At 38.2% G+C, this 20514-nt stretch overlaps 1 protein-coding gene across 3 annotated transcripts in view; it reads right to left on the minus strand.

Moving 5' to 3' along the window:
- The window catches only part of STXBP3 (syntaxin binding protein 3), a 54314-nt gene extending 36597 nt beyond the window's left edge, over window positions 1-17717 (minus strand). Inside the window, exons 1-6 of one of the 3 annotated variants that reach the window (XR_012334162.1) lie at window positions 17564-17668; window positions 8213-8447; window positions 6947-6996; window positions 6249-6330; window positions 2887-2963; window positions 204-282 (exon numbers count right to left, since the gene is read on the minus strand). Coding sequence is in view for 2 of the 3 variants with exons in the window: in XM_073810129.1 (XP_073666230.1) it covers window positions 204-282; window positions 2887-2963; window positions 6249-6330; window positions 6947-6996; window positions 8213-8312 (388 nt within the window). In the remaining variant the exon portion in view is untranslated. Of the gene's footprint in view, window positions 1-203; window positions 283-2886; window positions 2964-6248; window positions 6331-6946; window positions 6997-8212; window positions 8448-17563 lie in introns of those variants that run through there. The other 2 variants (XM_019919744.3, XM_073810129.1) reach the window with 2 other exon arrangements.
- Between the last annotated feature and the right edge of the window lie 2797 nt (window positions 17718-20514).

The raw sequence follows: 20514 nt of genomic DNA on the forward strand, positions 1-20514 counted from the left end.
TGAAACTAGTTTGGAATGATTTAATTTTCTATCACCTTACCATGAATTAGCATAGAAATAATCTTATATTTTTAGATTCCTTCTAACCTAATTAGAACAAACAATAAATAGAAAGCATTAGTACTAAAATAGCATTACAAGAAATACTTCATAATTAATAGGATTTGAAATAATGAAGCAATAACTTTTACAAAGCTACTTACAGTCAGTGAAGTAGATATACGCTGCTTTGTATTTGTTCTCCGATTTACTTCCAAAATCACGTAAAAAACAGTCTACAGACTTAAAAAAGGTTAGATGTTAATATACATTTTATCAAATACTAATTTAAATATGCTATCTTTTGAAATAACTAAGATTATTTCGATGATAAAGTAAAACCTTAACTGTCAAAAGATTAATTTATAAACTGATTTTTTAAGATGCTATGTTGTCTAGCCAGTTATAGCTAGAAGCATAGTAAGTAGTAGGGTAAAATGTATGAATAGAGTGCTGTTTTGGTGACGAGGAGCTCTAGGAATGGTCAAGTGACTGAGAAGCTGAAGCAACATAAAAGACAAGACCACTGGAAGATAACAGATCAAGGAATTGAGAAATCAATGAACGTACTGAAAGTATTACCTACAGGGAAAATGAAACCATCCAGACTATGACTGGTGAACTGCTGAACAGGCTGACAGTGAGCTAGGAGCTAAAATTGTCAAGGGGGATTAGAATGAAAAAGCCAAAGGCTGGCAGACTGCGAAAAGGAGGGAGAGCAGGTAATATACTCTAATAGTATTTGCCTCTATGCTGGTAGTTTTAAAGATACAGTAGCCTGAAAGCAAAAATGAAGAACAAACAATTTAATTCTCTCTCATCCATCTGTTCCTTTTTCTCCTCCTGCAACTCCTAGAACTAGTATATTTCTGTTAGAGCTCATGAATCTATCCTGCAAGTCTCTTATTCTTCCCCTCATGATTTCAATGATTGTTTTTTTGCTTTGAGATACTCCATTTTTATCTTTTAGACTATTAATTCAAATTTCCATAGTGATTATCCTCTTCAATTAACTCTTTAACTGAGAAAATACACTTCTGAGCTTCAGAAAGTTTATGTGCTATACCAGACTCTTCTTAAGTGTACTATTTTTCTGTTCTGGTTATCATTCTTCCCTCCAAGCCCCTATACGTTGCTAGACGTGCCCTTTTTTTCATTCTTACTAAACTGTCTCTCTCTGGCCACCTGACCTACTTAGATGTGTGGTTGCTTCTCTTTGTCAGCTCACGTGAAGCTTAGGTTTAGTTGTTGGAGTATCCTAAATAGAGGCAGTACCATTAAGAAGAGGAAGGCGAAGAGGAAGGCAAAGAAGTTTCTCCTCCTGAGGGCTGTAAGTATAAAAGCAAAAATCCACCCAACTGACCTTTCCCCTAGGGTTCACAGATCTCTTATACATAAACTCTTCCTGAAATCTGTCATTTTATGACCCTTGCTTGGGAACTCTCTGATGCTGGTCTCCACGTGCTCACCCAGCCCCTGAGGAAGGAAATCTCATACCAAGTTTCTCTACAAGTACCCAAGGAGCCCAAGGCCTCACATACACCCAGAGGCCTATAGAACCCCAAGAGCTAATTGATTCAGGACAGGAAGAGAAACTGGAGTTGGTTGTGGTAGATAAAGGAGTCACATTCAGGTATCATTTTCTTTAAATCCTTCGATACTTTATTGAATACATAATTTTGTATCCTGCTTTTTGTCACTCACATTAAAAATGAACATTTATACAGATCATTAAAATTTTCTAGAAACCTCATGTTCAATGGCCACATGGTATTTCATACCAGTATTTGTTAATGCTAAGAATTTATCTGGATATCTTTATTGCTTTTGAAATTTAGCTTGACAATTTATTTGATTTTTTTTTTTACAATAAACTCCAAGATTCAGAACATTTCAAGGTTCTTGATACAGCGAATTATTTTCCAAAAAGGCTATATTAATCTATACTCCCACTAGCAGTAATATAGTAGTTTCTACTCCATTAACCATTGATAATGGGTATTGACAGCTAGAATAGGATACATAGATAAATAAATAAATGTCTACATATACACACTTTTTTTTAATCCCTCTGCCTATTTAGTAGGTGAAAATGGTGCTTCTTTCATTTTTTCCGATCATGAATTTTATCTTATAAAATTATATTATGGATAAGATATAAAACGTCATTAAAATCCACCAGCAGCCAATATGTAGAGACCATATAGTAAATGTCTGGGTTTTTCCCTACTGTCTGCTCTGCTAGAGTTAGAAGAAATGAAATTGGAATTGCCAAATTAACATTCTTATTCTAAGAATAAGCCAAAGGATGTGTTGGAAAATGCATTCTCAGATACTATACAGAATAAAGGAATTTGATACTTTATATGGCTCTACAGTTTTGGCTTTAAGTATGAATTAAATCATGGTTAGATTATAAAGAAATACCTTTCCCATAAAAAATATATATACACATACATATACGCATATATACATACATATATGTGTGTACACCCATACATATATGTATACTATAGGGAAGTCACTAAGATAAATGAAAGATTAATCCAAGACCATTTCTTTTACATACATTTCCATCCTCCTAAAAATTATGGTTGGGTACAAATTATTGAAAGAAACTCTATCATTTTATACAATTAAATTCTGCTTTAATAGACGGGGAGAAAGGAATTCTTTCACTTAAATATTCTCATTGAGAAGAATGCAAATGAAACAATCTTCTAACACAGGGAGACTCTCCTAAGCATCTAATAAAGGACATTTTATTACTTTGAATTTTCTAAGAGAAAATCATGTCAATGGTGAAAATTTTGAAGAACATACTTTTTAAAGATTCAAAACACTCACCTTTGATGTTGGAGAGATAAAATAAAGAGCTTTCATTTGTCTGACAGGTTCTCGATTCTTATAAATATTCTCCACAACTAACCAAAAAAAAAAAGTCATTTTATATAACCAAATATTTATAAACTTGAAACAATTTTTAAATGAAATTCACTGTACTTCTTTATTTATAATAAGAAACACAATTGTATATCCTGGGCTTAACATTTTCTTTGTCTTCACTTGAAAAATTAAAAAGTCCTGAAAATGTGTCTTCCCTAAACTCTGGGCTAATGCTCATCATGAGAAAAAAAGATAAAGCAGCTATTTGATAGCTAGGTCTACCAGCATAAGCAATCAACATGCCATGAAGAAACCAAGAAATGCATTTAAAATTAAAATATGTATTTCTTTGGGCTTCCCTGGTGGCGCAGTGGTTGAGAGTCCACCTGCCGATGCAGGGGACACGAGTTCGTGCCCCGGTCTGGGAAGATCCCACATGCCGTGGAGCGGCTAGGCCCGTGAGCCATGGCCGCTGGGCCTGTGCGTCTGGAGCCTGTGCTCCGCAACGGGAGAGGCCACAATAGTGAGAGGCCCGTGTATCGAAAAAGAAAATGTATTTCTTTAAAAAAATATTCTACTATAATAATAGAAAATATAATATCAGAAATCAGGCTAAGCATGAATTATCTGTTAAACCTCATAATAACCATTTATGTATTTTACAAATGAGGTAACTGAGGCTTAAAAAAGTTAAGAAACTTATCCAAGTTACACAGTAAGAAAGAAGAGACAGGATTCCAACCCACATCTGTCCAACTCTAGAGTCTAAGTTTTTAACTGCTATAACATTCTTTAAATAAATTGCCAATTAACTCTTTTTCTTTTAAAACCACACATTAATATAAATCATTTTTCAACAATGAAGTATCACCATAATTTAATCAATTATATTTTTATTATTGAAATTAAGAACTTTATAAATAACTAATATAAAACAAAGTGAATTTAAAACTAGTAAGCCCGAAATTGTCAAATTAACTATGAAGGCTATATTAAAACAATACTAACTTAAAGTATCATTCTACAAATCAAGAGAACCATCTTTCAAGATTCACGCTGGCAAAGGGCCTAGAAAGAATTTAAAACATTAATCTGACATGCAAGGAAGGCTACCGTTGGACTTCTCTTTTAAATACGATGATTCATTTTCTCATCCCTAAATTTATACTAGTATAGTATAGGTTTATCATAGCTTCTGTTAGAGAGGATATCAAATAAGATTTCCAAGGAAATAGTTAATTTTATTTTTATCTCCACTCCCAACAATTGTAATTTCACCTTTAAAAGATTATGGTTAAATCTGTGTTAATTTACTTTTATTGCTTAGTGCCCAAAATAAAGTGTCTTACAGTCATCTTATGCTGTACATACTATGTATTATGTTTGGAGAGTAACATACATGTTAACATGTTGTAATATGATTTAGAACACAGACTTTGAAAAGATTCTGAAATGTCTGGTTATCAATAGCAGAAAGTGCCACTTCTTCAATTCACTGAAAAGTGGATAGCTATTAAATGATAAAAAAGGAAAGGTTTTTATGATTATTCCTATAATAGTGACAAATGAATAATCTAATTCCAAGTCTATTTTTTTTTTAAAGGTTTTTACTTGACTTTAGTGGAGACACTGAGGTAGCATCACACGTGTATTTTTTTCTCATGTTTTTTAAAAGTTCCAAGACACACTGAATATTTTCACAAATGATCTGAACGTAGACAGAAAGTCTGATCACTGAACGGCCAATGCAGGTGAGCTGATGTGGAACTCAAAAGAAATGTGCCATGTTCAAGTTAGTAGATATGATTATGATTAAATCAGAGCAAACCTAGGTGACTGGAGGATATTGAGAACAATCCACAGCAATACGCTCCATGATATACAGTCCTATATAATACTTCCCAAAAAAGGCTTCTGTGGTCAAATAAGTTTAGAAAACTGAATACTATACCTATTCACAGGGGATCCACATTATCTGCTAGCATATAAAAAACTCCAAAAAAGTCCTAAAGAAAACTGGTTAGCTTTGTTAATGCAGTTTCCCAAACTAACGTGGCCACAGAGTCCTTTCCTTGAACAATATCAATCAACACTGAACACACAGTAAAAAACAATGGTCTATAAAAATTCAATAAAACCTCCTTACAGTGCAAAATGGTTCTGTAGCTTCATAGTGCTGTACACATATTATCAAATGGTTCTCTAACTGCACATCAGAGAGACTCTGGGAATGTAACAAAACTTAAGTAGCTTAATCAATATTACACTTATCTAGTTAGTAGAAAAATCAAGGCTTTAATCTTCTAATTTCTAGTTCAGAGCTTAATTTTCTACTGAAAGTCATAAAGACCACAAACTGAATATGTAATCAACAATAAAAGATTATTTTATTAATAAATATCAAAAAGTTGTAAAAATAAATAAATAAATATCAAAAAGTAAACATTGCTAAATTTTTTAGGTAATCCTCTCATTCTACACAATGCTCACACTTTCTTGAATACTGGGTGTACTTTTGAACCTCACAAGTTAGGAGTGACAGAGGATACAGATATTATACTAGAATCCAAAATATAAAAGAAATATATTTGACTTTGAGTCCCAGTTTTCACTTTACAAATCAGGGTATTAATATCTGTCTTTAAAGGGCTGTTATGAAGGCAAATTTAAATAGATGAGTTAAAGGATGATGAGTTATATAGATGATGATATGATTAGGAATGGTACAAGATATTGGTATTCTCTCCAAAATGTAAGAGAAATTAAAAACTCATTAACACAATCCTGCCCAGTGGAAGACAGCAACTGTGGTAGTGTGATTTTTTTTCCCATAATCCCACACGAAAGCTGATTTAAATTTACAATTAATAGTCTCATTTCTAGGTAATAAAGAGAAACGTATACACTTGTAAATATGTACAAAAGTTGATTTTATGACATAAATCTTACTATTCATTTAAAAACAATACATGAAAACCACAAACATTCATCAAAATACTAAGGTAAACCTAGTGCATCAGCATACAAAACTGTAACAAATACATAAGAATAAAAAATTTGAAGAACAAACTCAATAAGGCAACTTAGTCTTGGTTAGGGGTGCTTAATTATATGTCTCAGCTGAGGGAAAAAACTCTGACTTACAGAGGTTATTCTGAAGATTCACAAAGAAAATAATGTCCAGTGTAATTATTATGGCTAGAATTACTAAAAAAATAAAACATAACCCCCTGAGAAACACAATTACTAAAATTTATTAATACTTCAAACTCTCCCAATCATAATAAGAAAAGTTTTTCATGATGAGTATTTGTAACACTTACCAGTTATACCCTCTGCTAGAAGATCTGTCATTTTGCAACACGATGCCAAAAGCTTAGTGGTAAATTCATCTAGAAGCATTATCTTAAAATGAATATAAATTAAGAAATACTATCAGCATTTGACTGCCAAGAATTCACAAAAGACAGAATTTAATGCATTAAACCTACTCAAACTTATAAACTTTTTATAATATAAAATTAAAATATTAGGACAGTGGGCAAAATTATCTCAATTCATTTAACTTGCATGACCTAGAAATTTATTTCCTCAATGTACGGACACATGATATTATACATAAGTAGGCAAATAGAAATATTTTCATTTTGAAGCAGAGAACTTGCTCATTTTAAATGTATGTTATCATCAAATTTTCTTAAAATTATAAAATGCCACTTGTAGAATTATAATTGTTCTAGGCACCATTTTAAGCATTTTACATGGATTAATTCATTTAATATTTACAACTACCCTATGAAGTACTTCCATCCCCATTTTATCGATAAGGAAACAGGCACAGAGATGTCAAGTAATTTGTTCAAGAAGCCACAGCTAATAGGAGGTAAAGCTAGGATGTGAACACAAGCAGTATGGTTCTAGACTCTATACTTTTATAGAAGTATAATAAGTAAAATATATAGAAGTCTTCAATAAAGGCTTCTAGCTTCATGCAAATTCTATGTGAGTATGCAAATTCTACCTTCCATTCGCCTTCTTTCTTGCAGTCATCAAACACTGTTGCTTTTATCTCTGCAAAGAAAAAGGGAACTATTTAGGAATTTTAATCAACAGTCAGAATAACTACTCAAAAGGTCCAAGATGGCTGGGGAAATATCAACTGGAATTGCTCAGCTACATAAAAAGCACATTCACATGTTAAACTCGAAGTAAAAATCCAGTTCTCTTTAATACATAACCTATATGGTACATTTAAACTGTAATATATTTTTAATCTTTGAGAATAAGAATATTATTAAAAAGGCTAGGGACTTCCCTGGTGGCGCAGTGGTTAAGAATCCACCTGCCAATGGCAGGGGACATGGGTTTGAGCCCTGGTCTGGGAAGATCCCACATGCTGTCGAGCAAAAAGCCCGTGCGTCACAACTACTGAGCCTGCGCTCTAGAGCCCATGAGCCACAACTACTGAAGCCAGTGCACCTAAAGCTCGCGCTCCTTAGCAAGAGAAGCCACCACAATGAGAAGCCTGTGCACCACAATGAAGAGTAGCCCCCACTCAATGCAACTAGAGAAAAGCCTGCGCGCAGCAGCAAAGACCCAATGCAGCCAAAAATAAATAAATAAATAAAATTTTTAAAAAGGCTAACATATTTAATTATATAAACATATCTGGAAAATATTTCTGAAAGTATTAGCTCACTTGGTTTTTCCTATTTACTTAAATCCTAAGTAAACAAGATGAAAACAAGAAACTGGGACTTCCCTGGTGGTCCAGTGGTTAAGACTGCACTTCCACTGTTATGGGGCAAGGTTCGATCCCTGGCTGGGGAACTAAGATCCCACATGCCACCATGGCCTGGACAAAACAAAAACAAAAAACCCACAGGAATAGCCCTAACTGGCCCATTGCTAAATTACATCTGACAATCAAAACTAGATAAGTAAGTTTCTTCCTGATTTACAATTTTCAAAAATGTGTCACAGCATTAGGATACAAATATTCAGAATTTATTTATAATCAGTAAATATTTATTAATGCGTTCCTTGCAATGATTTTCAAAATTAATGTAAACATATATTTTAAATTACTAAATAAAATACACAGAGGCAATTCACACAAATACCTGTTATTCTACTTTGTAAGATAAAAATTTCCCACATTTAATGTTTTATTAATTCTCAGTTAATTTTGAAAACTGTAGTAACACATAAAATAAAATTAAATGTAAATTACAGTAACTCTTGTTTATCATTAATTCTTTTTTTTAAATTTATTTATTTTGTTTACTTTTATTTTTGGCTGTGTTGGGTCTTTGTTGCTGCACACGGGCTTTCTCTAGTTGCGGCGAGCTGGGGCTACTCTTCGTTGCAGTGCGCGGGCTTCTCATTGCGTTGGCTTCTTGTTGTGGGGCACGGGCTCAGTAGTTGTGGTGCATGGGCTTAGTTGCTCTGCGGTCTGTGGGATCTTCCCGGACCAGGGCTTGAACCTGTGTCCCCTGCACTGGCGGGTGGATTCTTAACAACTGCACCACCAGGGAAGCCCCATTAATTCTTGATAATGAGATACTTATATAATTCGTTTAAACTTTTCTATTTCTTAATTTATATTTAAGTTAATGCTTTTGGAAATTTACCAACAAGTTTTTGGCACCATGTTAAAAAATGACATGTCCAAGCAGAGGGTATATTTAATAAGGGTTACTGACACTCATCATAAGAATTGTGATCTGAAAGGTTTTATTGTGATTGAGAAGGTGTGGAAGTGTTAAGATATTAAGAGGCTTATACATGTTTCTGGGAAGATTATGATGTTATATAGATTTATGGGAAAAGCCTGAAGTATTTAACCATAATTTAAGCCTAAAGTAGTGGATTCTGGTACTCTACAGGCAAAGAGGAAGGATTTCCTCAAGTAGCACTGAGGCACTGAAACATTATGGTACTTCCCTTTCTAAGCTTGCTTTATTCCTGTATACCTAAAACAAGCTGAAAATCAAAGACATTTTGCTGATTTTTGCCGAATTTATGTCTTTCTCTTAGAAATGAATGCTCATGGAATTTATGATGGAGCAGACTGAACAGCTCCCTAGCCGAACTCATTCCAGTCTTTACCACCTTAGAAACTGCACTGTCACATATGGCAGAAACTAGTCACATGTGGCTACTGAGCACTTGAAATGTGGTTAGCCTGAACTGGGATGTCCTGCAAGTATAAAATACACACCAGATTTCAAAGACTTGGTACAAAAAGAAATTTAAAATATCATTTTGTATGTTATTTACATGTTTCAATGATAACATTTTGGATAGATCAATTTAAACAAAATATATTTTAAAAATTAATTTCATGTTTTTTACCTTTTTTTTTTGATTTGGCTATCAGAAAACTTTAAGTAACATATGTGGCTTGCCGTTATTTCTAACTAGAATCTGAGGATACCTTAGAATCTGAGGATACCAAGCCAGTCAGTGTTAGCATCTCAAAAATGATAAAGAGATAACTAGTTTTGTGGACAGAGATTAGGGGCATCCATGAAAAGTGATGTGGTTACAGGTAAAATGTGTTTGGAGGAGTCAAAGGAAATCACATCAACTAATATGACAGAACTAAAAAGGTATTTCCTCTAATTATTAATGAGAAATATTTAACCTTATAATCCATTTCTCTTGCACCCTAAATATGGATACATCCCAAGAGTCAATTCTCTCACTTTTGCTCTGCTTGTTCTATACGCTTCCTCAGAGACCATACTCATCATCAAAGTATCCTCTAACAGATCTCTTTTAATTTTCCCCCCAACTTTATTGAGATATAATTAACATATAACATTTTGTAACTTTAAGGTATACAATGTGTTGATCTGATACACATATACTGCAATATAATTACCTCTGTAGTGTTAGTTTACACCTCCATCACCTCACATAATTACCATTTCTTTTTTGAGGTGAGAACGTTTAAGATCTACTCTCTTAGCAAATTGCAATTATACAGTACAGTACTGTTATCTATAATCACAATGCTGTGCATTAGATCCCCAGAACTTACTCATCTCCTAACTGGATGTTTGTTCTCTTTGACTAACTTCTCCTTATTTCCCTCAACCCCCAGGAATCCTTCAATTTTCCACAAATCCTCATCTCTCCTTGGACTTCTTTCCATTACACAATACAGGTTTAAGCACCTATGTGCCTCAAATTAAGATTAAATGCCCTAAAAACTGCTCTAGACTTCTCCATTTCTATGAGTTTTATTGTCATTTTCTTTTTTTTTTTTGCGGTACGCGGGCCTCTCACTGTTGTGGCCTCTCCCGTTGCGGAGCACAGGCTCCGGACGTGCAGGCTCAGCAGCCATGGCTCACTGGCCCAGCCGCTCCGCAGCACGTGGGATCTTCCTGGACCGGGGCACGAACCCGTGTCCCCTGCATCGGCAGGCGGACTCTCAACCACTGCGCCACCAGGGAAGCCCTATTGTCATTTTCTTAGTCATAATCATCAGCTATTTCCTCTTTCCTCCATTTTCTAATCATTAGGCTGTACTGACTGTTCTTTCTGGTGACTGCCGCTGTCACCAGCATTGCCTTGATTCTCATCATCTCTCACTGAACTACTGCAATAATCTCCTGTTTGGATTTCCTGCTTTCTACCTCCAAGCCCTTTACCTTTTCCAATCCATTTTTCACACTGTTGTCAGAGTCATCTTCCTGAAGCACAGCCCTGTTATATCAATACCCACCTCAAAATTCTCTCAAATGCTCACTGTTACCTACCTAGAATAAAATCTAGACTCTTACTATTCAACATCCTCCATCAACTGGCCTCCACCTAATCTCTAAATTAATCTTCCACCAGTCCAGATGGTCCCCAATTAATGACCTATTAATACCAATTACTCTATCTTTGCTCCTTCTGTTTCTCCTATATATAAAAGGAAATGTATTTAAAACTGTAACACCAAAGAGGATGTGAAAACACTGAAAGGAAAAATAAAAGAACTAACAAAGTAGTGTATAGCATCAGCAATGCCAAGGTATACTTGTACAACTATCTTTAATCACAGAGAAACTAATAAACCTGATAAATATGCAAGAAAAACTGATTTGTCTGGAAAACAGGAAATGAACAGGTAAGAATCTTTATAGGTAATCCCAGGGGCCTGGGGCAGAGGTAAAAGTAATACTCATTACTAGTTGAATAAAAACAGAGTGACCTGCGCTTCCCTGGTAGCACAGTGGTTAAGAATCCACTTGCCAATGCAGGGGACACATGTTTGAGCCCTGGTCCGGGAAGATCCCACATGCCACAGAGCAACTAAGCCAGTGCACCACAACTACTGAGCCTGCACTCTAGACCCCACGCGAGCCACAACTACTGAAGCCCGCACGCCTAGAGCCCATGCTCCGCAACAAGAGAAGACACCGCAATAAGAAGCCTGAGCACTGCAAAAAAGAGTAGCCTCCGCTCACCACAACTAGAGAAAGCCTGCGCACAGCAACAAACACCCAACTCAGCCAAAAATAAAAATAAATAAATTAAAAACAAAAAACAGATTGACCCGTTCATGGGAAAGACCACTTAGAGCTTTCAAGGTTTATTATTTAAAAATTTTATGAAACGGGACTTCCCTGGTGGTCCAGTGGTTAAAACTTTGCCTTCCAATGCAGGGGGTGTGGGTTCGATCCCTGGGTGGGGAGCTAAGATCCCACATGCCTCGTGCCAAAAAACCAAAAAACATAAAACAGAAGCAATATTGTAACAAATTCAATAAAGACTTTAAAAAAATGGTCCACATCAAAAAAATCTTAAAAAAAATTTATGAAATATGAACAATATGAAAACTGGACTAGTATAAGACCACCTAAATATATACAAAGGCAAATATTAAAGCAATTATTTCTAGGTAGAAATTTAGTAAATTCTATATTTATTCTTCAAACAAATACTTTATAATTAAAAGTCTGAAGGGGGACTTCCCTTGTGGTCCAGTGGTTAAGAATCCATGCTCCCAATGCAGGGGGCCTGGGTTCCATCCCTGGTCAGGGAACTAGACCCCACATGCTGCAACTAAAAAGATCCTGCATGTGGCAACAGAGACCCCGAGTACCGCAACCAAGACCCGGCACAGCCAAATAAATAAATATTTTTTAAAAACCCAACAAGCAGTCTAAAGTGTTCCTTTCTTAAACGTAAGGGTGGAAAGGTAAAAAGCCACTGCTATAAAATTGCTTGATGGCAATGTAAGTCAGAACAGTAGTTACTCTGGGGTAAAGGGTGGAATTTGGCGTTGGAAGAGTTATGGGGTGCTTAGAAACATTCCATACCTCAATCTAGGTGGTAGTTACATGAATAAAAATTTATCCATCTAGGACTTCCCTGGTGGCACAATGGTTAAGAATCTGCCTGCCAATGCAGGGGATACGGGTTCGAGCCCTGGTCCAGGAAGATCCCACATGCCGTGGAGCAACTAAGCCCATGTGCCACAATGACTGAGCCTGTGCTCTAGAGCCCGTGAGCCACAACTACTGAAGCCTGTGCACCTAGAGCCTGTGCTCCACAAGAGAAGCCACCACAATGAGAAGCCTGCGCACCACAACAAAGAGTAGCCCCTACTCGCCACAACTAGAGAAACCCCATGCGCAGCAACGAAGATCCAATGCAGCCAAAACTAAATAAGGACTAATAACTAACTAATAAGGACCTACTGTATAGCACAGGGAACTCTACTCAATATTCTGTAATGACCTATATGGGAAAAGAATCTAAAAACAAAAGAGTGTATATACATATATGTACAACTGATTCACTTTGCTGTACGCCTGAAACTAACACAGTATTGTAAATCAACTATACCCCAATAAAAAAAATTTTTTTTTAATGTATCCATCTGCACATTTAGCATTAGTGCACTTTACACTAGCATTATACTTAATGAAAACTTTAGGAACAAGAAAATGACTTCCTTTCAGCACTGTTCTAGTAAGTCCCCAAAATGCTGATGACTGCTGTTTGAGAAGGAGGAAAAAAAACCTTTCAGCTTTAGTAGCTCACCACTGCTACAGCATGTCTGAACAATTTAGCTCCAACCTACCTTTTAGTCTTCATCCCCCTATTTCTTGCAACAAATACTCTGTACTCAGACAAAAGGAATTATTCCCTCTTCCATAAACAATCACATACTTTCACATCTTTGGGTCTTGGCTCAGATTTCCCTGTCTGGCAAAATCCTACCACCTTTCACTGTTACCTCCTATTTGGAGTCTCCCCTGATCCACTCGCAGAGAGGAAATAATTCCTTTTTCTTCTCTTCTCCCATGAAACTTCTTCATGCTGCTAATATAGCACTTAGTACCTATGTACCTGTCTCCTCCCACTGAATTGTAAACTCCAGGAGGTCAAGGAGTATGCACCTAGAATAGTGGGCGGCACAGGGTAGTCAATAAATACTGATTTAAAAGAATACATGACTCTGCAAATATCCAAAAAGTAAAAGAAGAGAATTTTTCTCAACAAGATAAACTTAAAGAAGTGACCAGAATGAAAAAAGACATAAAACAAAGATAATTGATCAAAACAAAAAACAAAAAAATACATTTTATACCTGCCTATATTGGCATAAATAAGTTCTCAAGGAATTTATAAGAAACCTGAGTGGTTGTCTCTGGCAAAGGAGTCTGGGGTCTGGGTAGGGATGAAGATTAATTTTATTTTACAGTCTTTTCTGTTATCAAACTTTTTTGCCACATCAAGGTATTTAAGAATGATTAGGGCTTCCCTGGTGGCGCAGTGGTTGAGAGTCCGCCTGCCGATGCAGGGGCCACGGGTTCGTGCCCCGGTCAGGGACGATCCCACATGCTGTGGAGCGGCTAGGCCCATGAGCCATGGCCGCTGAGCCTGCGTGTGCTCCGCAACGGGAGAGGCCACAACAGTGAGAGGCCCGTGTACCCAAAAAAAAAAAAAAAAAAAAAAAAAAAGAATGATTAAAATTGTTAATTACAAAGATTTCAAAGGAGGAGGAAAAAGTTATGTTAATGTTAACTGTTTAAAAAAAGGAAGTCACAAAATGACAAATAATAAAAAATATATCTGAAGCTATATAAGAACTAGAAGAAAAATGTGAAAAAAAACCCCAAAAAGCTTATGATTTAATGTGCAAAGAATTGGCTCAGATAAATACATTCTGATTACTTTTATTTGTAATTTTACTAGGTTCATTTTCTCTAACATTTCCTCTAAAATATACAAGGTGAATTACAGACATTAGACTATTGTTTATAGACAAGAAAGAAAATAGGCTATACTGAATAAGGAAAAAAATGTCGTAGGTGGCTTCAACTTGCTTTATGGTCGATTTAATTACTATTGTTTTGCTGTGTGTTTTTCAAATAAAGTTCATCAAATTTTTATTTAAAATCTTTTATCAGTGATATTTTTATTACCATTCCCCCCCCGGTAGCAAAAAGTGGCAAATGAGCAATACCAAGCACTAGAAACTTTTACTGATTTTAAGTATGGGAATTAGTTTTGTAAATAAATGTAGCCCTTTGCATTCAAATATTAAATTTTTAAAAGAGGTTTTAATGTGGTCCCTAAAGGCTGATTCCTTCTCATGTTTTAGGCCTCAGCTCAAATGTCACCTACTCAGAGAAACTTTTCCTGATCCACCTACCTACAACAGTCCCTTTCTATATATAGATATCACAGACTGAAATAATCATGTTTATTCTTTGTTTATATACTTATTTTCTATTATTCCACACTTGAATGCAAGATTCAAGAAGGCTGGGAACTTGCCTGCCTTCTATTGCTGTATTCCCCTAGGAATTCAATAATATTTATTGAATAATGGGGGAAAATTACAAAACTGATCTACTGTTTTCTTTTCCCCACTGTTTACTTTTCACAAGCATTATTATCCATTGCATTCTGCCAGGGCCTGTTTGGAATTTAAAGCTCTAGAAGAGGGCGTCCCTGGTGGTGCAGTGGTTAAGAATCCTCCTGCCGGGCTTCCCTGGTGGCGCAGTGGTTGAGAGTCCGCTTGCCGATGCAGGGCACGCGGGTTCGTGCCCCAGTCCGGGAAGATCCCACATGCCGCGGAGCCACTGGGCCCGTGAGCCATGGCTGCTGAGCCCACGCACCACGACTACTGAAGCCCGTGCGCCTAGAGCCCGTGTTCCGCAACAAGAGAAGCCACTCCAACAAGAAGCCCTCACACGGCAACCAAGAGTAGCCCCCGCTCACTGCAACTAGAGAAAGCCCACACATAGCAATGAAGACCCAACACAGCCAAAAATAAAATAAATTAAAAAACACGAATCTATTTTCTACTAATCTCTATAGATTTGCCTATTCTGGACATTTAATATGAATGGAGTCATACAATATGTGGTTCTTTACAACTGGCTTCTTTTCATTTGGCATAATGTTTCCAAGGATCATCAATACTATAGCATAGGCTTCCGTGGTAGCGCAGTGGTTGAGAGTCCGCCTGCCGATGCAGGGGACACGGGTTCATGCCCCGGTCTGGGAAGATCCCACATGCCGCAGAGCGGCTGGGCCCGTGAGTAATGGCTGCTGAGCCTGCGCGTCCGGAGCCTGTGCTCTGCAACAGGAGAGGCCACAACAGTGAGAGGCCCGCGTACCGTAAAAAAAAAAAAAAAAAAAAAAATACTGTAGCATGTTTCAGTACTTCCTTCTTTTTTATTGCCCAATAATATCTCATTGTATGGACATAACCACATGTTATTTATCCATTCACCAGTCCATGGACATTTGGGTTGTTTTTGACTTTTTGTCTATTAAGAATTATGCAGCTATGATAATAGGTGTATCAACTTTAACATCTGTTAAAGAGATAATAATTCTTATTGTTTTGATATTTGTAAAGAATAGTGCCTGGCACAGAGTTATGTTCAAAAAATATTAGTTCCTTTCTCCCTACTTTACAGGTAAATTGAAGGTTAAGTTATTTATCTTTCTAACCTGACCTAACTATACTACCTTCAACCTAGCAAAACCTTTTCCCAAATATATGATTCTCCCTGAGGAGATTCCTCCATCATTTCTTTCAGACTTTCTCACCTTTTGCTAACAGAACTCAGAGGCTCCCACTTCCCTTTCTCTCTCTACTTTAATTAAACTAAGTGCTGAATGAATATCATCTTATCTTTAAGTTATGTTCCTATTTCCACAAAAATTCGAAGAACTATTTTTTAATCTGTATAACACTTCCTTCCATTCAGTGTCCCCTCTTCTTTATCTTACGCTCCATGTAGGTATCCTGGTGCTACCTCAAGTTAACAGCACAAGACGGAAATTTTGTTACCTGTAAACGCTCCCTCTTGCCTAGTTTCCATGCTATCAATACCGAGGTTACTATCATTAACCTTTTTTTTCTGATAAATGCTGATGTTAAGCACCATCTTGGAAATTATACAACACAATTCATTATCCATTTTCAAATAAATGTATTTAAATGCCACTGTGATTTTAAAATATTACCAAACCTTAAAAGGGACCCATGTAAATTCTGAAAAACAAAATGCTAACCTTACAATTATCCAATTAAAAAAATTTTCATAACTTTTTTCCCCTTCTATTTATACCCTTGTTTTTAGTATGTTAAGCAGTATGCCAGTTACCGATTTGGAGTTTTAATTTTACACAGGAACTCTGTGACTCCCATAATTTTGTTAACTCAGTCACTATTTCTGTTCCTTGCTCAACAAGCTGGAGCCAGAAATACTAATTAGATGTTACCCCTTTCCACTACTAGACTATAATTACTTTGAGCCCAGCAATGCCAAACAATGATGGTTCTTCCTGTTTGGTTCTTGGCGGTTTCATTCCTTCTCTAAGCTGGCAGACCTAGGTGTGGAGTGATATTTATGAAAGTCGTAGATGATACAGCACAATGGCAGAATATCAGTAACCAGTAAGTATTATAATACAGTCCTAGCAGAAGGGAGTGGCTCCGAGAGTGGAAAGGAAGAGGTGAAGGTGCAGATTGGCCCCGAGATTTAATCATGCCGATGGTCCCTTCTCAAGAACTCTTTAGAAAGTGGGTTCTTCTAGAAGGGAAGAAGGGTTTGTTTAACAGTGAGGTTTTCTTTTTGTGTTTTTAAAGGACAAGCATTGTAAAGTACGGTTAGTAAAACTCTCGCTGATACTAAGACGAATAAGCAGAGTAAGCAGTCTTGGAAAACTCAAGCGTGGGGAGAAGGGGAGGGGTGGGATAGAGAAACAGCGCTCAGACTGTCTCGGGTGGAGAGACATCGCCGACTGGTGGGGCCCCGGAGGCAGCGCAAGCGAGGAACCGCGCAGGGGCCGCGGGCGGAAAAGCCGGGCCCAGGACCGCTCACGCAGGGCGGGGTTTCGGGGCCAGAGCCCGGCCGAGCCAGCCCAGAGGGTGCCGGACGCCTGCGAGAAGGCCGCGTCCTCCCGCACCCCGCCCATCGTCGGTGCTGCCAGAACGAGGGCTGGGAAGGAAAGAAGGAAGAAGTGCTAACATGGACGTGGGAGCCAAAGCAACGAGTGCCCGTGGCGGCTCCCCAAGAGACTGCTGGTCTGGGGCAGGAAAGCAGGGCCCGGCGCCGCGGCCTCCTGGCCTTCCCTCTCTCAGCCCCTGTCCCACCGCACTCACTCTGCCACACGATGCTCTTCAGCCCCCGGTCCGTCACCGGAGGCGCCATCTTCCCAAACACCGCTGAGGACCAGCCGCCGCCTCCCACTCGCAACCCACTTCAACTGTTAGAGGGGGTTCGGCCGGGCCCCGCCCGTCGCTGAAGGGAAGGCCCCGCCCACACCCACGGGCCGCGCCCTCCGGTGACGTCACGGACGTCCGTAAGGGGATTCCCGCCCACCCCTGGACTGAGGCTGCGCAGTGCGGGTGGAATCTCCGTGGGCAGTTGCGCGCCCTCTAGCGGTAGGCTGTCAACCGAATTTCGACGTCCTGGGACATCAGAAAGCGAAAGCGTACCGACGGATTGTGAGCTAATACCATCTTAAGAAATCCCGAATTCACGCATACGATTCATGAAAAAGGAAGGGATCCTTCGCTTTACAAAAGAGTTCTTTGCGAAGCGGTTTGTAATAGACTCTTCACTCAGTCAGCTACCGATTAGAAAATTTAGCCTCCAAAAAGTTTATTTTATTCATTTTTAAAGGACATAATCATTGTATAGAACTATGAGGTGCCGTCCACTGTGACCAGAACTCTGCAGGACTTTCAGGAAAGTCAAAAAAAGGAGACCTACTAATGAAGAATTTAAAATCTAATTAGCTCAATTCCTGGCATGCCGAAGGTAGTCAAAAACTGGTTGAAGTAGCGAATGCCTTAATGGTGACAATATACATAAATGAACCAGTAAAATAATAATTATTCAACAAACATAAATTTATGTGGGAGGGGCTAGCAATGTTTTAGGATTTAAAAGAAGGGAATTATTGCTGATTCACAAAGGAGGTGATTGGAGCTCAGACTTAGAAAGTTTAGACAGAGATCTATTTCCTGAGATGGTTCTTTTGAGACTTGAAATCAAAGCAATCATAGGGGAATTCCCGGCCGGTCCATTCCCGGACTCCCCACTTTCACTGCTGAGGGAGTGGGTTCAATCCCTGGTCCGGGAACTAAGATGCTGCAAGCTGCGTGATAAAAACAAAAACAAGTAGTCAATCATGAATTAAAAGAGTTTAGTTGCTGAGAACCGCCCCCCCCAACTGTAACATAACCATCGTATACTGGTGGAAAGTAGACTTTCCCACACCCATTTGCAAAGAACCAATGGTTCAAGTTCACATAGGGAAGCGCAAATGGTTAGTCACTACTAGTAATAACAATGGCTAACATTTACTGAGGGCTTACTATATGCCAGGCACCATGCTAAGTGGATTATCTCATTGATCCTCAAAGCAACCCTTACAGACAAGGAACCTAGGGCTTAGTGAAGTTAAGTAACTTGCCAAGGATGCACAGCTAGTGGTGCAGTGGGAACAAGTAATCAGGCTTGAGCTATACAGAAAGCAATAAGGCAGTCTGTGGGATAACTGGCAATTTTTGCTTTTTAGCTTTTTAGGAGAGAGAAGGAGAATGAAGAATAAAAACAGCCATAAAATGGGTTCAAGCAAAACCTATGGCATGAATGGTTTTTCCATGCAAGTCTTGTATGGGCCAAGCTGGAGCTCTGGCCTGTTTCAAACGTATTTTGAATGCACTTAGGTGGTCAGAATTTTAAACAAATGCACTCATTACATTCCTCTCCCTTTTCAATTTTAAATCAGATTCTACTTAGTATACCCGGGTTGAGGCCCCAGGGATAAGAAAAAGACAAGGTACAGACTCACCCTTCTAAAATGGAGCTCTTTGCCCTAGAGGGCCAAACCAAGACAGAAGAGTGATGTGGGTGGAAGTGCCTGCATCCTCTACCCTTGAGGAGAATGACCAGGTGCCATGGGGTAACATAGGCCTTTCTGGGTTGGAAGTTTGACTTGGGTCACATGGGGTATAGCTGTGACTCATGCCCCTGAAGGCCAGATTCCAAGGTGGCAGTGTGAAATAGTGGAGCAAATGTGGGTGTTAGCAGCATATAGACATGGGTCCACAAACCCTGGCTTTGCCTTTAATTAGTAGTGTGACTTGAAACACTCCAGTGTCATTGCATTTATTTGTTGAATAGAGTATAATATCTCAAACTTCACAACAACCCAACAAGATGATCATCTTTATTGCCATGTTACAGATGTGAAAACAGATTCAGAGAAGTTAAATCACGTAAGACCTCAAGATGGCTCCAAAACCATTGCCCTTTCCATCGTACCACATTGCCTAAGCTCACTTGCTCCCCTAGTTTCACATAACCTCCCTGAGCTGTCTCTCTAGTGTCCTTTAGTTGGTTTGCCTGAACAGATTGAACAGGAATCTGAATTCCCTGAACACGACACAGCAGAATGGAAGGTAAAATCCACCAACGCTTGTCAGAGATGAAAAGTCTGCTTTGCATAATTTGTAGAGCTGATAAACCGCTACAATAATCGAGGGCTGAATGTAAAATCTCTTGAGTCAGGGCAGTTCACTCTCTCACCATCCTATTCCCAGGCCTTCTCCTCTAATAATTTATCACTTAATCATGATAACCCAGAGAAATGTTTTCCATAAAAATATCATGGATTAGCAGGTCTGATCAATGGCCCCCTGATAATTTGTGTTTCAACTGGTTAGCTGTGAGAACATGGATGAATTCCTTGACCTTTCTGGGTCTCATTTTTGTTATATGTAGAAAGGAATAATATTATTATCTAGCTCACAGGGTTTTTATGAGAACGAAATGAGTATGCGAAAAGCACTTAGAAGCATGTAGTATGTGCTACGTCCATGTTTTGATTTTATGTTCACCCAGTGGGGACCACATTGTCTTCTGCAGAATTCTGACCAAAGCAGCCCAGACTTAGATGCCTAGCTAAGTAGACAGGCCATTTCATTTTCTGTGTTCTGGTATTTATAGGGTATGAGTGAACTGGTCCCAGCCCCCTAGTGTCCTAGAACCAGGGATCCTGGCCTTCCATTTGGCCTTTGCCCTCGGCTCTTTGGCTGTTCCA

The sequence above is a fragment of the Tursiops truncatus genome, chromosome 1, assembly GCF_011762595.2.
Source record: "Tursiops truncatus isolate mTurTru1 chromosome 1, mTurTru1.mat.Y, whole genome shotgun sequence".
In the NCBI taxonomy this organism is placed as follows: Eukaryota; Metazoa; Chordata; class Mammalia; order Artiodactyla; family Delphinidae; genus Tursiops; species Tursiops truncatus.